General features: G+C 37.1%; 1 protein-coding gene across 1 annotated transcript in view; it reads right to left on the reverse strand.

The window, feature by feature from the left end:
• CCDC146 (coiled-coil domain containing 146) overlaps positions 1-17,269 on the reverse strand; it is a 74,086-nt gene that overhangs the window by 20,056 nt on the left and 36,761 nt on the right. The window contains exons 3-8 of the mRNA XM_085040082.1: positions 14,113-14,195; positions 10,508-10,714; positions 3,213-3,270; positions 2,510-2,683; positions 1,841-1,914; positions 574-801 (exon numbers count right to left, since the gene is read on the reverse strand). Of these exons, the coding sequence (XP_084896208.1) occupies positions 574-801; positions 1,841-1,914; positions 2,510-2,683; positions 3,213-3,270; positions 10,508-10,714; positions 14,113-14,195 (824 nt within the window). The remainder of the gene's footprint in view (positions 1-573; positions 802-1,840; positions 1,915-2,509; positions 2,684-3,212; positions 3,271-10,507; positions 10,715-14,112; positions 14,196-17,269) is intronic.

Consider the following 17,269-nt stretch of genomic DNA (forward strand, 5'->3'; position numbering starts at 1 on the left):
CTGTTGCTGAGCATATGGCCAGAATTGCAACTGTACATCTCCCTCTGCAAAGGAGGAATCATTTGAAGCTTGCCATTAACCTAAGAGTTTATTTTACTTTACCAATTAAAATAAAATAATAATTGAGGGGAACATTAAAGAGATAATTAACCAGTCCCCACTAAAAGTCGGGACTATGTGAGTGCAGACATCTATGGTTCTCATTTGAAAATTAAAATACAGGCATACTTTTTTCTTCTTCAATTTACTTTCAGTGGGTTACACAGGAAAGAAAATATTTGTACTATAGAGAGAAACCCTCTAAAATATTTCTGTTTTCAGAGCAAAATCTCACAGGATTTTATCAAATGCTTATGCTTTTTGATGTTCTTCTTCAAGCCAGATCCTAGATTCCAGATTCCAAAATTTTAGGTACACATTTCTGAAGTCAAAACCAAGCCTGACCATTTCTAACCAGCACTGGTTGCAGCATAAAACTTGAAAATAGAAGCAATACAGCAGAAAAAACCCCCCAGACTTCTGAAACAGAGAATTGTTCCCTCTTTCCACATGGCTCATGTCTCGTACTCTAACCTGTCTGATAGGATGGCTAATTCCTTCTCTGCACCAATTTCTAGTGATTTTGTCAAAGTAGTGAATTCACGTTCGTTGTTTTCTATCAAAGTTTGTCTCTCATGCAATTCCTTCATTACATCTTCTCTTTCTTGCAAAATCTCTTCAGTCCTTCTGTCAGTGGCTTGCAGGATTCCATTCAATTCTTCTATTTGGTCATTAAGGGCTTCATTCTTCTTCTCTGCATCACTGTGGATATATTTTAACAAAGCAGTAAGGGTTAACTATTCCACATGCATATTTAAAAGGTAAAATGTAAGTTGCAAATTTTTGTGGACACAAAATAATTTCACAACAATACATGATATACGTTTGAAAGCAGGCAGTAAAAAACTTCAAATTCCAATGTAGTCCAACAATAAAATTGCAGATAGCCATGGGGATGACAGATTAGCACAATGACAGTATTAAAAATCTAGTAACTGACTTCTGTCAACATTACTAGGTACATGGGTGGGACACTGTTAAGTATTCTTCCTAAGACTGGGAACTCTGGTTAGTTTATTCTGTGATGTGACACAAATATAAAGAGGGATTTAAATATTTCATTAATAGCAATCTGCACAATGTAGGTTTTAGAACTTGCTTCTCTGTAACACTGTAGGGTAAACTTCTTAGATTTACGATGGCAGAGTTTCATTAAACAGAGTAGTGGGTCAAGTGTAGAAAAATACTATCATACAGGTTTTAAACCTGAGAAATGTAACATACTCAAACAGTTTCTGTATCACAAATAGGGACTGGAAGCAGGACACACAAAACCTTCAGTGTAACCCTGTGCACAAACAGGGTACAAAACCCATCAGTCATCTGGATGGCAATTGGACTACTGTGATCACTGAGTGACCCAGCTGAAACTGCTCAGTGCTAATTTGATCTTACACTTACAGAAACAGCACATGCCATGCTTCAGAGGAGAAGAACCCCAGCTTCATAAGAGAGAGAAAGAAGAGGCTGGCTGCTGGCTTACATTTCCCCTGATGAAGTATTAGAGATGCAATTAATACCACGGCCTTACAGCAGAGCACCTGTGACTCAACAGCTGGTACAGAAGGACCAAGGGAGAATGGTTTTGTAGCTCAGGCCACACTGTCAGCTGTGGAAGTGTTAGTTTAAATGTTGATCCTAATTAATCAACAACTATTCTCAATCCTTTCTATAACTAAGGGATGAGAAGTCATACAGATATATATATTCATGTATATAGAATAATTTATTAAAAACATACATTTTTTTCTGATTCAACTTCTCAGTTTCTTTTGCAAGTTGCTTTGGAACACCAAGGATCCTAACTAGCTCAGCCTAGTGACAAAACAGAAAGGTTTGATTAATAGTCTCAAAGGTTGATGAGTTTTCATAGCAGTAATATTCACTTAGAAGTGCTGTGAAAATTGGCAGGAAAAATATTTTTTAATTACTTGAGTTTGTCCCAGAGAATTGCAGCTGCTACTTTTGAAACTAAACATTGATATTTACAATTTTAGTATGTCTTCAAGATAAAAACTATGCTTCAATATTACTAATACATCTTATTATGCTATTTTTACCATGGAAAGAAGTAGACCAAGGTATGGTTTTTAATTCTCAGCATAAATCTGTATTAGCTGTAATCTGAGCCACCTACAATAACATGACATAGCTAAGATGTCTTTATAGAAACCACTTTTTAATCAAAACCATAACTATTATTATTTCCTAAAGGAGTAATAAGGATATGGCACAGCAGCATGTTTCACTCCTATTGAAAAATGGTCTAATATTTAATGTAATGACATAATGAATTCGGAATGACAAACAACATCCCAAAGATTCACTGCTCCTTTGGACAAAACATATACCCATCAACACCCACATGCACACACAATCAGACACACAGGCACAATTAACTTTGTGTTACTTTCAAGTAAGTCTGTGTCTCCTGAAGCTTTGCAATTTCTTCCTCATCTGTTAATATCATCTCTTGCTTGGATGAAACAGCTTCTTTTATTGAATCAATTTCTGCTGTCCTCTGGATTACTTCTTTGCTGAGCTCATCACAATTTTCCTTCAACTGCATAATTTCATCATCTTTCTTTAAAAATTAAATAAAAGACCAGATTAATTGCATTTTCCCTTTACATTTTGCAGGCTTCTCATAATACAGACTCACTAACATTGACTGATGATAGCATTTTTAGCAACAAGGTGTGAAATGTATTTTTTTTACCAGAAGTGTGTTTCTTCAATCAATACTAATAGAATTTTTTTTCCAACAAAGCCACATATATTCCTCAGGATTTAAGACTGCAAAGGTATTTTTCATGTTCATATCCTAGAACCAAAAAGTCTTTATGTTCAGTATCTATTTGCTGAATATAGTAAACATTTTCTTGAGTAAACAAAAAAATCTAAATCTTTTCTGAATCAGTTATTTATTGTATGCCCTAGAGTTGAAGGATATAATATATTCTATAAAATCTGCTCATTTTAAAGTCTATTTTTTCTATATATTCTATTTTAAATAAACTGTAGAAATACACACTGTGAAACATTTTCAATGATGTTTTTATATGTTACCTGACAGAACACAAAACATTCCTTTTCTCGTGTTTTGTATTTACCTTTTCTTTTAAAGCTCTTTCATATTCATTTTCCAGAAGCATTTTTTCTTCTCGCAAACTACAGTAAAAAGCAAAGTATTATATTGGTAATAAAATAATCATTACATTGTAATATAATAAATGGTAAAAAGGTATGAAAGCCTATCCTGCATTGGACTAAAATACATGGTGAATTATAATGGAAGGTGCTCAGATTTAAAGGTTTGCTGACTGCTAACTGGGGGTCCTGAAAGACTGGGTATATATATGAAGGTGCACACATCTTTTTCTACAGTGCACACATCTAAACATTTGAACCTGATTTTTTTTATTAGTCCAACCACCTCCTGCAGGAGTGCATTCATGCCTCACTCACTTCTGCCTTTTACTAGTGGCACCCTACACCCACAGCTCCTCCCAACCTCAGAAAACAAAATGTTAGCATGGAAGTGTGTCAAAAGGAAAGAGGAGGTGGGTAATAAATAGCCACAAACACATCACATATCAAAGAATTCACTGGGAACAAGGAGTTAGGTTCTTGCAATGTAATTAGTGCCTACAATGACATTTCAGAGTCTCAGGCTATACAGAAGTAAAGATTACAGCTAAGGAATAGTTGGAACAAACAAATCCTCTGCCCCAGGTATAGCAAAAAATCAACTTCAGTGCTTAAATTTGTGTTTATAAGTCCAGTGGGAGGATGTGCTGGTCAAGTTTTGTGGAGATTCAGGGCAGCCTGGTAGAATAAATAACTATTTACATTAGGGAAAAATTAAGAGAAGGGAACAAACTTCCATAAAATAATTGTGTCACTTGGAGCTATAAACTATGGCAAGGGACTCCTGGGCAGCCACACCCATCCAAAGCAGCTAGTACAGTTACCTCATAATGTGGCTGATACAGAAAAGAGGCAGCTGATTCCTATTTCTTTTTTTCCTTCTGAAACCTTCCAGCAGCAGTGTAAGACTTTGCATGGTGGTGGTGGTTCAGGTTTCAGAAATTGTGTGGTCATGAGGAGAGAGATCAGTCTGCCAGCAGCCAACTTCAAGGAAGACTATCCCTAGGACCTTATGCTCGACCTTTTAGCAGTGCTGATTTAAGGTTCCCTCCCCCACTCCACCACCCCTGCCCTCTCAATAAACTCTTATAATTGAGTTCTCCAACAAAAAGAGTGAAGCTTAAACCTGGAAGTCTCAGGCAACATATTTCCAGTTAAGGAAAGAAAACAGTGAAAAAAAGAGAACTGTGATGGTGGTGTTGCAATATAAACAAAACAAAACAAAACAAAACAAAACAACATCCCCCCCAAGAAAAAGAAGTTCTGGCTCAGATGAAGAGCAAAGAGAAAATAGACACAGAGTAGATGTTGCTGATATACAGCATGTATGGTAATTGTATGGGCAGAGTACCAGTATCCCTCTACAGGCACTGCCAAAGTCTGAAAACTAATTTGAATGCCAGTGTTTGAACACTCACAGGGTGAACGAGTTTGCAAAACAAAATCTTTTAAAGAAAAAAGCTGAATTTAAATCAATCTTCCCCCAAAATTCATAAAACTAATTAAAAAAATATTTCCAAACTTCCAAAATCATATTCAAAACACATTTTGGCAGTACTGAGTTGAACTTCTAGTTGAACTCCTCGGGACTGGCATAATCACACTAAGGATAATGAATGTCTACTTTGCACAAATACCCATAACTGTTTGACTGCCACAAAATGTTATTAAATAAGTCCTGTGCAAAATGATTAAAGAGGTACTGCATGGCTTGTGGTCAGTCCGTGCTGTGCCCTCTTTCATATCACGCTGGACGATCAAAAGAGCAATACCAAAGATCAAGAGGGACAGCAAAGCTGACACTGCTTTCATTTTGTCACATTCCTCACTCATGAGGACAGATTCCTATGGAACCATTCCAGTTTCACAACAAAGACTTCTCCATCCAGCAAAAGTAAAATGATTTGAACACCTAATTTTCTGTGACAAAAACAATGGCAACAGTGAATGGCAAGAACCAACCTACCTAAATAGCTGGCAGACCAACTACTTCCACACAAAAACCAATGGAATCATGAAAACAAAAAATGGGTAAAATGAAAGAAGTTAAATCTCTCCCTTTTGAGCAATGAGTTTGATCCAGCTGCCCATATCCAGAAGTCAGACAGGCAGCTCTAGGCTAACATGCCCAGGCTTCCTCACTGTCAGGGATAAAAACTGGAGCCTCTGAAGGGCAGATCATCTGACATCACAGGTGACTGTTTTAGGATGGCATAACTTACCAGTTGAAGATAATATATTTCTCTCTGTGGACTCTAAAGGGAAGGCAGGATGATTAACACACATTTAGGAATCAAATAAGACTCTTCAAAGAATTTAGGTTTAGTCTCTGATTTAACTGATGAACACAAAAGCTTAATGTAATATAAGCAGAGAAATTCTGGTTTTTCAATTTAGCATTTGAATATTTTAATCTGTGATATATGGATATCAACCTCATGATTGTTTTACTTAGTCATCAAACACAACAACAAATAAAACAGCTGCAACTGGCATTAGGCATTTGAATTTCCCATTATTTTGCAGCTATTCTTTGATTGATGTATTTTTTAACATAATGTGGATTTTATTATTAACATAATTGTATCTCTAACAACACATAATGGAAAAAAGATAAAACCCTTAAGTTAAAGCTTTGATGTGTACAAATGTTTCTAACATTGGTCTTCTTATTTTCATGAAGCCCAATAACAGTATTCTACATAAAAAGCTGTAATGGATGCAGATGTAATGAGTTAAAAAAGGCAGTTGGAAAACTGGGCCATTAATAAAAATACATTCCAGATTTTTCCCTGAGAGATATTTACAGCTGCAAGCTGACACAGAAATAAAAAAAAAATTAAGATGCAGAGATTAAGAAATGTAGTGGGAGTTGTCAACAGAGGTCCATTTCACTTCCTCAGCTCACAAAGTAATCACAACACTGTTATCATTAAAAGTTCCATCATGCAAGAAAGTAAACTCCTTCAGCTACTCTGTCTCATAGCTGGGATTGCATGGAATCAGCACCTCACAGCTATAATCTAGTGACCACAGGTAGAAACGATCACATCTGACAAGCTGCCAGCATGAGCTTTCTGTAAAGCTCTGAGCTATAATTTGTTTGTAGGTACCAGAGAATGCAGACACAAGACCAGCTGATAACAACTTCAGCTGTGGCTCAACTTGTTTTACTTACAGCCTGTAATTCTTTACTAGAGAAGCTATGGACAGAAGCTTAACTTTTCACTTTTTAATCATTGAGTGACTAATACAGAAATAATTACAAATATTGAAATAGTATTCCTTATTTGCAAGGCTTCTACAAGGACAAAGTCAGTTTTGCAATCCTGACTAGGGTGCAATCGCACAGAGTACTTCAGTGAGGAGCCCTTTTGCTAGCTGCACAAATGATTGGGAGATCTGAAGATTGGACCTGGGCTTTAAAACAAAATTGTTTTCAAGTGTCAGGCGCCTTTAATCTCACAAAATCTTGTCATATATAAATTTAGTACAAATTAATTTCTTACTTTTAAAGGTATTGTTTAGATGATAAATTTAGATTTAATATTTATTATTTCTCAACTATAAACTACTGTTGATACCACTGTGGAATAAAGAAAAGCAGCTCTTTGTCTCACAAATCAGAACTCCAATCCTCACATGAACATTAAAGTGAAACATCTCCTGAAGCCAGAACAAATCCTTGCTGATCACACTGATTCTTTCCTTGTTCTTCTGCTAATTTGATTTTTTGGTCTATATTCTTACTTACTGAGGCTTCTGAGCAATTATATGAAGAAATTTCATGGCTCTGAATGCAATTTTAGCAGAACTGAGCGGAGATCACTCTTTTTTCTTTTACTTCATTACCCTTGCCAAGTAGTTATGGAGAGGAAGAATACTCCCAGAGTCAGCTCTGACTTTGGGACAGTGGCCCAAGCTTTATAAGCTCAATAAAATCCTTCCAACCCTTGCTCTGCCCCTGTGCTGAGCTCTTGAGCTGTCACACCAGCGATGTGCCCAGTACATCCATACGGCAGAACAGTCCACAAGCTGGAAGAGGAGGCACACACCCCCAGTGGGAACACACCCCATCCATGCAGTCACCCTCAGCCTGACTTCCCTGACAGCTGCAGTATGACAGAGATGCTTCCCAATACCTCATGTACATATTCAAGCTATGAAAAGTCACAAAATTATTGAAAACCTGACAATAATACAATGCTGAAAGCAATTTAAATTTATTCTGGGAATGCTGACTACCCATTGGAACAATAAAGAACTAAACCAGAAAATAAAATATCATCTTTGGCTGTTAGGAAAAGTCTGGAAAAATTTGTTTACAGAAGCAAGCAAATAGGAAATTAAAAAGGGATAGAAGAGTATGGAATGTTAAGAGACCTTGAGCCATTTGCTAATGTTATGACATGTCCACATGACTCCTCAAGAGAGAAATTTCGTTGTTGTCAGATTTGAATCTGAGTGCAAAAAAGCTGCTAAGTACTGTTAGCTATGAGAGAAAGTGAATTGAGGCAGGAAACAAAGGCATCAGAGAAAGAAAGAGACACTTCAGAGAAAGAAAGGATAACAGAACCAGGGAAATAAGATCAGATTTCTCACTTCCAGCTCAGCAGGAGGTCTGAGTAGACATTCTGAAAAAAGGGATAAAGCAGTAGATAAGAGATACAGATAATCCCTTCAAAACCTTTCCCCCTCCATGTTCCTTGCTTGCTATACATACAAAGGTAAATAAACAACATGTTTGTTTTCAGACTGAACAGCCATTAGTCATAATTCCCAAAGAGAAATTTACTTGGAAGTGCCAAGCACAGCTGGGACTGTATTAACACAGTTGGACAACATGGGAAACTGTGTTCCAGAGAGATCAAGGGCCAAGAGAGGTTGGACCATGACTTCTTATCCTGAGAAATGAAGGAAACCAAGCAGCGACCAAATAGCAAACTTCTAATACTTTTGATGCAACTTCCCTTCCCCTCTACCTGTGACACTGTCCATGCACACAGATATTTCAGAAAACTTTGCTTTATTCCTTGGATAACAACGGCAGGAATAAAGATTTCATTTTACATCAGTGTTACTATTAGATCTCCTACTACTCACAACTATATTCTGGACATTCATTTTCACTGTCTTTTACAGGCCCCAAACCCATCCCTTCTTTACAAACACGTATTCACACCCATTATCTGTTTTTCTTCGTAGTCCATTTCTCATTTTCCCACTACATTCACTCACCCATTCTTCACATATATTGTGCTAGTCCTGCTCATTCTACACTACTCCAACTCAAAATCCCTATAATTTCATTAATATTTCTTGAATTTCTCTTTCAATAAGCAAATCCACTCATAACCAGGGCACATCCTTCTCACTCCACACAACGCAGCAAGCATAAGACCCAATGGAACCATCAGGCATGAAACAGATTCCAAACAAGGAACAATTAAATAATCTGTAGCCTCCCAGTCTGAAAAATTGACAAATTAAAGGGGGAAGGGGTTGTACAAAACAGATTTATCAAACCATCCTGCAGCAGTGAAAATGAGGACAGGATCAGATGTTCACTGTCTCATCCAATAGCACGACTACAGGACACTAAATGAAGCCATAGGAGTCAGGTTTAAAAAAAGCAAGGAGGTGTCAGTTCTTACGCAGTTAATCTGTGGAGCTCATCGCCCAGCGTGTTGCTATGTCAGAAGTTTGTTCTGGAGGAGACAGGAGGAGTTCAAAGGAATAGGGGTCAGCTGAGGATTCCCAAATACAGAGGACTGTATTTGGCTCATGAAATCCTCACATCACAAGTGGCTGGGGCTGCACTTTTGGTCTCCATTAGATAATGCACCTCATGGACCTCTGGCCAGACTATGCAGCTGGGTTTGATCCCAGGCAATGCATAAGATGTAAGTTTCTTGTTACAGTGAAAGAACGTTTTTTACAGCATGACTGACCCAAAAGGGGGATTTTTAATCTGCAAGATATTCAGTTCATATATAAAAATTAATCCAGTAAATGTGCAAGGGTAATTGAAATAATACCTAAGCTGCATTTTTTATAGAACAGAATTCTCCTTTTGACTAGAGGTAGAAAATAGAGAATGGGAAAATATTCCCTAAACATATAAATCCTCATAATTTTTTGAAAAAGTGACACAAAATCAGTGAAAAATATTCATAAGATATGAAGACAAACAGTTAAAAAGCATAATACTTTTGAAGACCTCATTTCTGGACTGCTTGGAAATTGCAATAAGTTCTGTATTTAATAATTATTTCAGGAAATTTCATGTTTCTTAGTTATCTCATAGCAAATAATTTTTTCCAGATGCTTTCCATGTTTCTTTCCCACTCCCAAATTTGTTTCATTCTCAAGTTTCTTTTTCTCTTAAAGCAAACACTTGGCTCTAAAAACCCCAAAAAATCAAGAAAGAATTGCCAGAAAAATCTGCTCCATGCAGCGTGTAGAGTGTTCCTGTTTTCCTGGCAGAATAGTAATCTTAACTGCTGAAATGCTGACATTGTGTGTTTGTATTTATATACACACCATCACACAACAGCTGGATTGAAGATGGGCAAAAATAGCAAGCTCCCTCAAAACAAAACTCTGAGTTCATTTACCTAGGCATATATTTTTACAAATGCAATAGTTCTGTTTGTAATTTTACTATAAAGTATGCAGGTAATTGAAATGTATACAATACCAAGCTAATTCTGGACTGTTTTCCTTATATAGAAATGTTAAGATTTCACTCCTTTCACAGCAGATTTATCATTTTTTCTGACATTAGAATATACAAGTACTTCTCTGCCTTTGAATACCTGAATAGAAAAACTTGAATATACTGTGCTACCAATATTAAAAACAGCATTGGGTCTATTTATGACATTGTTCCATAAAATCCAAGCCAACAGGTCTCTGAGACTTTAAACATTTGTATTGAAGGTGTCCTAGACTAGAATTGTTCATGTTAATTTTGCCTACCTAAACATTATTTGTGCAATGTAGTAAATTTTAAACAGCATTTCAAAGGGCACAATACCATGTTCTAAATTTAAAACTATCTACAAATCTCACACCATGGCAAATTTATTTATCACTGAAATGTTGCCGTTACTGGGGGAAGTTTGGGGCAATTTTTTTAACAACAGCCATCAAGAAATGGCTTGTAAGATGCAAAGGAGATTGAATTTTATTCCATGCTATCATCTGTCTAGATCAGCCATGATAAAATTAGCAGCATTTGACCACTTTCACCTACCATTCCACCTTCAGCCGATTTTCATACACTCTTTCTTTGATAGCTTTGTATTCACTTCGGCAGCTAAGAATTTGTTCCAATATTTGGAAAGCTTCACTGGAAGATTCTTCAGGGAACTGTGCTGCTTTTTCCAGTTCACATTGTTGTTCCAGTTCTGCACTCAGACGTTCGACTTCCTGCAACAGCTGGGTCTCAGATTCCTGTAAACTACATTAAATAGACAAATTTAGAACTAGTTCATGAGAAGCACAAGCTTTGTATTGATACTTCTTTACATACCTATAATATTTAATTTAAGGTTTTCAAGATGAGATGGAATTAAGATCTGAATACTCTTGTCTAACCTCCTAGTTGGTCCCTCCTTGGACAGGAGATTGGACCTCCTTAGTTCTGTTCAAACCTGTATGATCCCATGATGCCATGAGAGCAGTGGAATTCTCAGGGGGTTTTTTCTGCATGCCTACACTTGGAGTGAGATTCATCTCATATAATTTCAACCAGATGATAGACTGTAATGTAGTCTAATTTATTTGTCTAACACTTCCTAGACACAAATGAAGGGACAGGGAATTCTTTTTTACTAAGAAGTGTCAAAGGCTAGGTCTGATTCAGTGTGGCAGCCTATAATAGCAAAGTATTCATCAGACTGGCCTATATGACGACTACAAGTTCTTAATAAACACCAGGACATTTACCCAGTGATTAATTATATCTTGGTACTGCTACAGTGCTACCAGGATCAGAAATAACTCATGTGATGATACACAAGCTGAAAATACATTTGTGGACATCTGTAGAAACCAGTAGATCAATGATCAATGATCTGATCTGACTTGTATCACCAAAGACTAGCTATACAGAAACGACTAGCTCCTGCCAGTGTCAGCAGACTGGTATTCATAATATATTTAGGAACCTGTGGGGTGACAACTGAAAAACATCCTAGTCTGTTAGTAAAATGCATTGATTATTATGGAAAACTTTTAAAGGGAACTACAGTATGAAAATTCATATAAAATGCACCCCACATAAACCTATGCTTTATGCTATAGAAATCATTGTGTATGCCTCCTCAATACTACTACTGTATGACTTTTATAAAATGGTATACTAAAATTAGTCTACTAATCATGTAGAAGAATAAAGAACTCTATAACTTGCCTTTTACTATTTAAAAACCTATCGCAATTTAATTTTTTTTTAAAAACAAAGGAACTTAGAATTTCCCATACTGAGAAACTCTAGACATAAATTTTGGTTCAAATTTGACATTTATGTCTTAGACAGAAAAACAAAATTACATATCACACTAAAGAATAGAGTTGAGATGGTAAAATGATTATAAAACCACAAAATATAAAACTGACTATACTGCACAAACATAGTTGAAATAATATGGCAGGAGAAGTTTTGATTCGTGCAAGATTTCTCCCTAGATAACCACTTCCTTTTTCTAAACTAGAAAATAAGAAAACCACAGACTTCAACAGAAAACAGAGTGTGCCTTCATCATGAACAAATAATTTTATGTTTACTTACACACACATATGAAGAGAAAAATAAACTGACTTATTGACATTAGATTCTAAATTATATTTAAACCTTCTTTAAATCTAACAGAATGTATGCAGTTGTAGGAGAAAATACAATTGGTTGTAGTAATACACAATTTCAAACACAATTCTTTCATAACACATGCATTTTACATACAGTTACATAAACACATTAGTGAATCCATAAGAACCAAATTCTTAGTACTGATTGTTTTCAAGATAATAAAAAAAAAAGAAAAATAGAAACAAGACTTGAGTGTTGAATTTAGATTTTGCACCCTAGAGATGCCAACAGTATTTTTGCATGTGTTGATTTAAATTTAATTGAAGGCAATAAAGAAATAACTGGACTTCTGCACAATGTACACATATAGAATCACATGACTGCAAAAGTAGGTTTGTGCAGTCTGATGTGGCAGCTTTTGAATTTGTGAAAGAATTAGTAATTTAGCAGAGGTTTAAGAATATAAGATTCCCAAACTGCCAATGCATCTTCATTATTACTGAGTATCTTCCAGTTTGGCTTCTCAGAATATTCATACTTGATTCCCAAATTGGGATAATCTAAATAAAAATCTACAACTAGACCAAATAATTGAGTGACTAAAAGGGTTTTCAGGGGCCAAATACAAGCTCAGATACTTCAACTTTAGATGCAGCCTGACTGCAAAGTGGATGGGTGAGACAGGACCACAATGGGATGACAGCCTGTTCTCAGCAAACATAAATTCAAAAGCACATAACTCTTTGAAGAAAAGTATCAAAGATGTTATCTTCCAGGTGACATCTTTCAGCTTTTCAGAATGCCAAATTGTGCAAAACTGAAAGCAAAAACTAAAGAACTATTTGCCACTAAACAGAGGACTGCATATACACTTATAGCTCTGCATACTTGGGCAACAGCCTTGGAAATCACCTGCACACAGATTAATTGCATTCATCATATTAGACCAATTTGTATTGTGTATCAGAGAGGTCAAGTTGCAATCATTTGTTTTAACATGGCATTGCAACAACACTAGGACAGATGGGTATTAATTAGGAAAGAGATTGAATTCAACTGTAATAGATGAAAAAATAAGTCATTGATTCACAGAACTGTATGCATACGTTAGGGTGAAGAACTAACAATTAAAAAGTGATATTGGTTCTATGAATGGTTCATTGCAGGAAGAGAGTATACACACACATACTGTACTTACCACCAGGACAGTCTTTATAGCTGATGGAGAAAAGCAGACACTTGCAAATGTCTGTGTGAGGAGGAAGTGTGTGGTCCCTGTTTCTTTCTATTGATTGTTAAGGGACTCTTGGTACCTTGTTCAGATGAGCATGTCTACTGATGTTAACATGTGGACAAGTGAATCACACTTTTGATGTCTGAGATTTCCTTAAAATATACTGGAGATCATTAATGATTTTTGGTACTTGATTTTCCTTGCTTTCTTTTAGCAGTAGAAGAGATTTATCAGTGGAAATTAGTGCTTGTTCACAGATTGGCATTTTGCTTTGACACATGACATCTAATAAAAAATGTGACGTGATTCTCTCTGATCCACTTTCTTAGAGAAGTATGGCCATTTCATACTTCTGTGAGAATGATGGAAAGAATGAGAGATATAATCTAACATCTAACATTTTCATGCCTTTGGTGCATGCTGTTAAGGGTAGTTTTGAGTGTGACAGAAAAGACAGCTGAGTCCTGTTTACACTCAGGCCATATTCCACTTGCTATACACACAAATGGATTGTTTTTACATAAATGAATGTCCCATATAAAACAATACTGTATAAATACATATGTTTGTATTTTTCCAATGAAAGACTGTTTTCAAACTACTACTGGCTGAATCTCAAATAACCTTGAAAGTTCCTATTAAATAATACTGATTTTCAACTTTGTGTTCTTACTTCCTCCTTATGAACTATCACTGCAAGAAAGTCTTAAATGATAATTTAAGCATTTTTCATTTTCATTTTCCAGCATGAGCAGAAAATCACTTTAAATGTGTAATGCTTTGGCTACTGAAAGTCTAAAAAGGAATATTATACCTTATCACAGCCTTATGCAGCAGGTTGTACTGTTCCTTCAGCTCAGCTGCTCTGGTGTCTGTGATTATTCCAGCAGAAAATAGCTATGGAAGGCAAACAGACAGTTATGAAATCTCCTAAGCACTAATACTTTCATTCTGCTGCAACTTTTTATAACTGTAATTGGCAGCCGTTCAGTTTATACAGACTTTGGTAACATAACAAATTAAATACACAAACAAATCAAATACACAAACAACAAAAAAGCTTATTTACATAAAAATTCAAGACATAAATATAAGAACATAAAGAATATGTCTGTCACAACTACAGTGCAACCTGCAGTGTACCATTTCTTCTCTGAATTTCTGTCTGTAATAATATGTCATGATAATTCTACCCTGACTTTGAACTCAGGCTTTAAGTAAGCTCTTTTCCACATTGCTAAATTGGTTCAGTTATGGTATAAACTGACTGGCTTGCACAGGCAAAACGAAGGATTTAACTGCCTCTGCAGGCAGTTAGGTTGTAAAAAAAAGGAGCTGGGTCAAAGCTGTATTATCCCCGGGCAACAGAACCCATTACTGCACATGCCTGTGCAGGTCTTCAGCAAACACCAGGATTAAACAGGTCTTTTAAATACCTCCAGGGATAGTGACTCAAATTCTTCCTTGAGCAGCCTGTTCCAACACTTGACCATGATTTCAGTGAAGAAATTTTTCCTAATATCCAATCAAAACTATCCTGGTGCAACTTGAGGCCATTTCCTTCTGTCCTACCACTTGTTACCTGGGAGAAGACACTGACCTCCACCTGGCTACAACTTACTTTCAGATAGTTGTAGAGAACAGTAAGTTCTACCCTGAGTCTCCTTTTCTCCAGGCTGAATAATCTCAGCTACTCTTCATTAGACTTGTGCTCCAGACCCTTCCCCATCTCTGCTGCCCTTCTCTGGACACACTCCAGCACCTCTATGTCTCCCTCGTAGTGAGGGGCCCAAAAGTGGACGTGGAATTTGAGGTGTGGCTTCAGCATCACTGAGTGCAGGGGGACAATCACTGCCCTGGTCATGCTGGCCACACTATTCCTGTGTACTATTTCTTCAGGAAACCCTTCTTCCCCTCCTTTAGTCACAAGCAAGGAGAATCAGGTTAAATCCAATTAAAAAATGTAAGGTGATCCAGCTCTGTAAAAGTCCATGGCTAACCTTGTGGGGCTGCAAGTCAAATCTGCAACTGCTATGGGACCCTGCCAAGAAATGTGATTATGCAGAGCTGCTGAAATAAGAAGTGAAATTACTACAGCACCAAGAAAATCCCGGAAGCTATAATTCAACCTTCAGAATACTCAGAGGAAGCCGTCTAGAACAAATCCTATGGTCAAGAAGCATAATACAAGTCAATAAGTCAAAGGAAGTATATATTTTCTTGATAACTGTTTACGTATTTTTGAAGATCTGGTTCAAAATATTTCATGGTAGTAAAGACAATCTTTGCTCTCTGAGACCCTGAGAAAAGAAAAGAAGGTCTGCCTTTCATTTGTTTGCATGAGATTAAAGATAAGCAGCTCTCAAGTATTTATTTTGGAATTCTCTATGATCAAAGATACTGTTCATTTAAGTTCAACATACTAACTAGTTCTTCTGTGAGAAAGAAAATACTTCCCTTTCTCAATCCATTTATTTCTTAGCCTCATATGCAGATTCAGTTTTCCTATTTAGGTAGTACTTCACTAATGCGCTTTCTCCATGCTCCTCTGCTCTGTACCTGTGAGTTATGAATTTTCTTACAGCTTAGGTTCTCACTGCTGAACTATGCCATGTTTCACAATGTTTTCAGAGAAAAAAAAACTGACTTGTCCTGGAGGCTGTGTCTTCTTTATGTCTGCAAACCTTTTACAGATTTGACGTCTAATTTCTCAGATCAGTTCAGAACTAAAAGCTCTATGTCAGTAAGGCTGGCCATATACAAGGTGCAGACTTGTAGCATTGAGGACTACACAAGACAGACTACATGCAAGGCATCTCAGCACGTCAAAGGCAGTGAGACTTACACGGAAAGCTTCATCACCAGGTAGTTCCCATTACCACAGCATTATTGAGACAGCCATCAGAGAGACACCAGTGGGCTACCCAGGCCCCAGGATTTGTTATTAAAGCCTGCTATACTGTTTTCTCCAAGATCCTTGGGAGGGCAGAAGGGCAAGAAGCAACTGTCTGAGGGGAAGAAATAGTTTGTGGAAGAAGAGAGGAAACATGTGATGCCACTCGAGAAAAATTGTATTAATTGCAATGATAAAACCAGACAAGAGGTAATGCCCCTGATATACAGATACGTAATTATTTCAAGGTGGTCTGTCCCACATTAATGATAAAATAATCCACAGTATTTATGCATTCATATTTCATTTCATTGCTCTGAATTGCCCACATTGCTGGGCCAAGTAAAATGTAGGTCTCCTCACTGTAACTAATTATGTTGCTACACTAAAAAGTAAAAGAGAGAGTGAGAAGATGGAGTAGTGAACACAAAAAAGGGCTTGTAAATGGCAACTGAGGATGACTTTGTTTTCAGTCCTGTGTTAACCATAAAGCCCTAGAAAGAGCTGAGGTGTTGCGGTTTTGGAGGATGTTACAGCAGACTTTACCCTAGAACTTCTCTACCCAGCCCGGTTCAGCGCCTCAGTGCTCCAAACCCTCTGTCCCAGGGCTGGACACTGCGCTCTCACCGGCCGGGGAGCCATAAGGCTAGCTCTGGTTCGTCTGCTTCCACAACCGGTGGTGATAAAGGAGGCGAGGAGGGTCTATGCGTTGTGTCTATGGAAGATGTTTATTCGCATGGTGCAGCAGAGGCCAACGACCTCCCCGAGGCAGAGATGCCTCGAGGGCGAAGGTCTCACATGCACAGCCACATGTGGAGCATAAACACACGTGGAGCATAGACACTCCTTGCCTCCTTTATCACCGCCGGTTGTGGAAGCAGACGAACCAGAGCTAGCCTTGGGGCGCCATTAGGACTAAACCGCGACACTGAGGTAATTTTATTACACTGGTGATCTCAAATCTGGAGTCTGGAATATAGTTGGATAAATATTCTTAACTTGTTTAGTCTTCCAGTCCCATTCCACACCAGTTGTACTTAACTGTATATTGCTTTTCTCAGATTTTCTTTCTCATTAT

This window comes from Lichenostomus cassidix, chromosome 1Aa (genome assembly GCF_008360975.1).
Source record: "Lichenostomus cassidix isolate B80296 chromosome 1Aa, HeHo_3.0, whole genome shotgun sequence".
Classification (NCBI taxonomy): domain Eukaryota; kingdom Metazoa; phylum Chordata; class Aves; order Passeriformes; family Meliphagidae; genus Lichenostomus; species Lichenostomus cassidix.